The 4309-nt window shown below is 50.1% G+C and overlaps 2 protein-coding genes across 2 annotated transcripts; both read right to left on the bottom strand.

Annotated features, from left to right (window-relative positions):
• Positions 1–1119: 1119 nt before the first annotated feature.
• On the bottom strand, positions 1120–2031 carry PPTG_24054 (hypothetical protein; the record flags this gene model as incomplete). Its single annotated transcript, XM_008914942.1, has 3 exons — positions 1120–1191; positions 1321–1585; positions 2012–2031. 3 exons carry the CDS (start codon positions 2029–2031, stop codon positions 1120–1122), a joined length of 357 nt encoding a protein of 118 aa, XP_008913190.1.
• A 905-nt stretch (positions 2032–2936) lies between these two features.
• On the bottom strand, positions 2937–3212 carry PPTG_24053 (hypothetical protein; the record flags this gene model as incomplete). Its single annotated transcript, XM_008914941.1, has 2 exons — positions 2937–3070; positions 3125–3212. The coding sequence occupies 2 exons, from the start codon at positions 3210–3212 to the stop codon at positions 2937–2939; spliced, it is 222 nt and encodes a 73-aa protein (XP_008913189.1).
• Positions 3213–4309: the final 1097 nt, after the last annotated feature.

Genomic DNA, 4309 nt, shown 5'->3' with positions numbered 1-4309 from the left:
TAGTGAAGATCTTCACTATACGTCCGATGTAGAGTCCAGATCACAAGCGAGTACTTCGAGCTTGTTGGGTCTGGCGGTGTTGATCTGAGATCTTGACTGTAGGCTGCCTTAAGGGTGTGTTTCTTTGAGTTTCCTTTCCGTCGTGCTTACCGCTTCCAATAGCGGGATCTTGATAGTTGAGAGTCGATAGACACTCCAGGTCAAGCAGTAAATCCGGTTAACCATCCTTGATCTGCAAGGAAACGTTCACTAGGTAGTGTGATCTGGCCAAACTATTATCCAAGTATCACAACCAACATTAAATCTGCTATTCCCTACCTTGACTGAGCTTGATAAGGCCAATGTCGTTCCGGCAGGAAGTGTGTAACAAAATGCAAATTCGAGTATGATTTGTAGTTAGGTCCTATACACCAACTATCCCTACCACCACAACCCCTTGATCCCTTTTCTTCAGCTATGTAACCGCTCTTCCTTGTTGTTCTTCGTCGTCCAGCTGTCCTTGGCACCGGATCTTGGCTGATCTGCAACGTAGTCCTCGTCTTAAGGCTGGAGTTTTGGCGGATCTCTCCAGATCATGATGATCTTGGTCACTCAGGGTGTGTCGAGTCAGGATTCATCTTGCTCCAGAAGTCCTCATAATGATCTTCCACATGCTGGTCGTCCTTGATCTGGTGTCACCGTCCGGGATTCGCAGCCTTACCGTTGGATCGTGGTAGACCTCTCCGAATCAGGACATCTGCACTCCAAAATTTGATGATCTAAGTCATCCAGAACATGTTGAGGCAGGACCTGTCTTGATTTCGCTTATCCGTACCTTTACCATGACCTTCCAACGCAAATCAATCCAATCTAGGCCCAGGCATACTCAAGAATTCAGGATCTGCGACGTCGGCTCCTGGATCGTCAGGATCCCGTTCTGTCATGTCGGGATCTGAACTGCTTGACTCCGATCGGGTCCACCAAGTTGTCTTAACACAAGATCTCGTGATCATTTACGCAATCGCCTTGATATAGTCGCCCAAGCTCGAGATATTCGAAGTCCATCCTCTTATATCGTCAATCTCCACTTGGCAACCCGAGATCTCGGATTTGCCGGATCATTCCTCGTCATATCCTGATTTACTGGATCCAGGCATTCTTGTGCGTCGCCGTCGTCATGTCTGACTCCATCGTGGCGCCCTTCGTTCCAATCTATCACTCTCAAGTCCAATCTACTTCAACATTGCCATGTCCAGGTTGGTCACGTCACTAATCCGAACAGTGCCCATCCATCATATTCCATCATCTCATTTTTCAAAAAGCACTCTAACACATTCGTACCCTTCGGTCGAGCTCCAACTGGACGTTCGGGATAGCGATTCCGGTTGGGTATCTTTCGCTCGTACCAGAACTTCCCATTCCATACTCGACTCGCTGGGATATCCTAGCGCCCCAACCCACTGGGGGTCTGGAATATTCCTTCCAGACCCTCAGTGGGTTTGTAAAGAGTGCCACAGCGCCAGCACCGCCTTCAGCTGTTGCCGCGCCTCCCACATGCGCCGTACGCAACTCGCTGGCAAGCTGATGCCGCCAATTCCTGGAATCACTGTCGGATCGGTTGTTCCGTCAACTGGGACAAAATATGAGCTCGAAACTGTCGCCCACAGCTGGCTGATATTAAACATCGCTTGCGCAATGTTATCCGTAGGATCATCTATGCTGTTGGCCTTATCCACGGCCAACTCCAATGTTCGTGGTTTAGGTCGCTGTCTGACGAGTTTCTTGGTATCTTGTCCAGATTCCAATAGAACTGTTCAAATAAAACTCTTTCACTTACTTTATTTCGTCCAATCACATCCGTAATGCTGCCACAAAATCTGCGTATGTTTCTCCCGGCATCATTCTTCTCATGTTCACTCTCCATTCAACTATAGACGTATCTAACTTATCGCCGTAGCGTCGAGAAACCGCCTTCTTCGGGCTCGTTCACGTGTTTTCTTCCACTGGTAGTCTTTGCTTGAGGTTAACCCACCAACGTGCCGCGTTTTCCATCAGCTTGTTTCTCAATCTGAAGTAGAGCGCGTGATCCGACCACGATCCACGTCCCGATTAAGCGGCTCCTTGCTGTGCCAAATCTACACGTTCTATGCACGTCGAGACGGAAACTTTTGGTGAGGTAAATGTAGGCAACTCCAAATTTTTCTCGCTTCGTCGACGAAGCGAGAAATCTCAATGAACCTATAAAATCACGCATCCGACGAGCTCGGCGGGAGCCCGGCTCCCACAGAAACAGGCAAGCCGTAAAAATTTTGGATCACAGCACGCGGGTTTTATTGCTCGGGGACTTATCACCTTTCCGAGGGGAGTCCGAGTCCTTTGGTCACTTAGTGTTGGTAGCGCCGAGGGCAGCGCGTGTGCGATCAGAGACTTCGAAAGCTACTGCAGCGGGTGCGTGGCTAAGGATACGGTTGTCGCTGCGGGCAAGTGAGACGTGTGTACCAAGTACACAACGAGCGTCGGCAGCCAGGGCAGTGTGTGCGTGACCAAGTATACGAGGAGCGTTGAGAACAAGTTCATCGCGTGTGTGACCAGAGAGGCAGCGAGTCTCAACACTAAGTACAACCTGTTTGTGGTCAAGTCCACGGAGCCCTTGAGAATAAATTGAACGTGAGAGGTCCGACGCGCTGAAAGCAAAACTAGATTAATCCCTGGCGTTCCGCAGCTTGCGTCGGCTAAGCAAACCCAACTTAGATGAGTTTTATCATTCTCAGTGAACTCCACTCGAACGCCCTACTCGAAAATAAACGAAGTCTGAGAGGTGGTCGATCGACGTAGTTGAAACCCAGGAGGCATCATAAAGTTTGCAATAGCTTCTTGAACCGCGACAGGAGGTTTCACGGTTGCCATTTTAATCAGGAAGTAATTCAACGTATTATAACCGCAAAAGCGGACACCATCTATTGCTGAAGTCTCACCCGCCCTGTCCCCTGCGTCAAGTACTTGTCCTCAGCGCTCGACGAGCTCTCGGTTGCGCCCGTGTTACCACCAGCGCTTTTCGTGTTCACCACACTGAACGTGTTCTTAAAGTTCGCTGCGTCCTTCTCACGCCCATGTTCTCAGCGCCCGCCGCAACCTCAGTTCGCACCAGCTCCGCACTTGTTCTCAGCGAGCGCCGTGCGCTCGATCAAGGACACGATGCACTTGCTGTCGCAGATTGTTACGTCCGGGGTCATGCCTGGGTCCAACTTCTTCTCAAGGCCTCCGTGGACTTAACCACAAACAGGCTGTACTTAGTGTTGAGACTCGCGGCCTCTCTGGTCACACACGCGATGAACTTGTTCTCAACGCTCCTCGTATACTTGGTCACGCACACACTGCCCTGGCTGCCGACGCTCGTTGTGTACTTGGTACACACGTCTCACTTGCCCGCAGCGACAACCGTATCCTTAGCCACGCACCCGCTGCAGTAGCTTTCGGAGTCTCTGATCGCACACGCGCTGCCCTCGGTGCTACCAACACTCCTGGTATCTGTGGTCGCGTCTGCGTCCAGCTCGTTCTCAGCGCCCGCCGTGTCCTTGGGCACGCACACGTCACACTTTTTCTCAGCTCTCGTCGTGAACTTGGCACACACGGCTGCACTTATTCTCGTTATGCGGATGGTGTATGTTCTTACTTGGACTTAAATCCTCCAATCCGGTGTCATGCTAGCGAGCAGCACTTGACGGCAAGACACGTGAAGCGAGCACAACGTTCGATCGAGAGCGCTGTGCTCGCAGCTCACGTTCTTAACGGCAAGAGCAAAAAAGAACTGATTTGTTGAGCTCTTACAATAGTGCACGAATTCACAATGTTTGGATTTTCTGCTCGTGTATCCATGAGCTCGTCGGATGCGTGAATAGATTGGCATTTTTCACCTGTAGAAATAGCGTTCGGTCGTCCTCTTCCCGACGTTGTTCATAGTACAGCGTAGTAAATCATTTTGAGAGTGAATAGAGGCACTGAGTGAGATCGCACCTAAAAGGACTTTTACGGTACCCAATCGGTAAATTACCCTGATATATTACCAGATACTTTAATATTTCGAAAATCTGAAATCAGACACCCCCCCCCCCCTTTACGTCCCTCCGCAAAATGTTCAGAGCCGCTCATTTGGATTTTCGCGCGTCTAGGCCTCGAGTCCACCTTGGGTCGCTATTTGTGTACGTTAAGTTATTGCGCTTGTGTTGGTTGTTATTGTTGCTAAGAGATATTGTAACCGCACAGGAGACGGTCTGTGGTGTAGTGATTTCTAAGTAATCGCTGAAGTGGCTACCTTCAAGTTGCTCAAGCC

The sequence above is a fragment of the Phytophthora parasitica genome (assembly GCF_000247585.1).
Source record: "Phytophthora parasitica INRA-310 unplaced genomic scaffold supercont2.65, whole genome shotgun sequence".
NCBI classification, from domain to species: Eukaryota; Oomycota; class Peronosporomycetes; order Peronosporales; family Peronosporaceae; genus Phytophthora; species Phytophthora nicotianae.
Note: the sequence above shows the minus strand (reverse complement) of the source record. Positions and strands in the feature narration are given on the sequence as shown.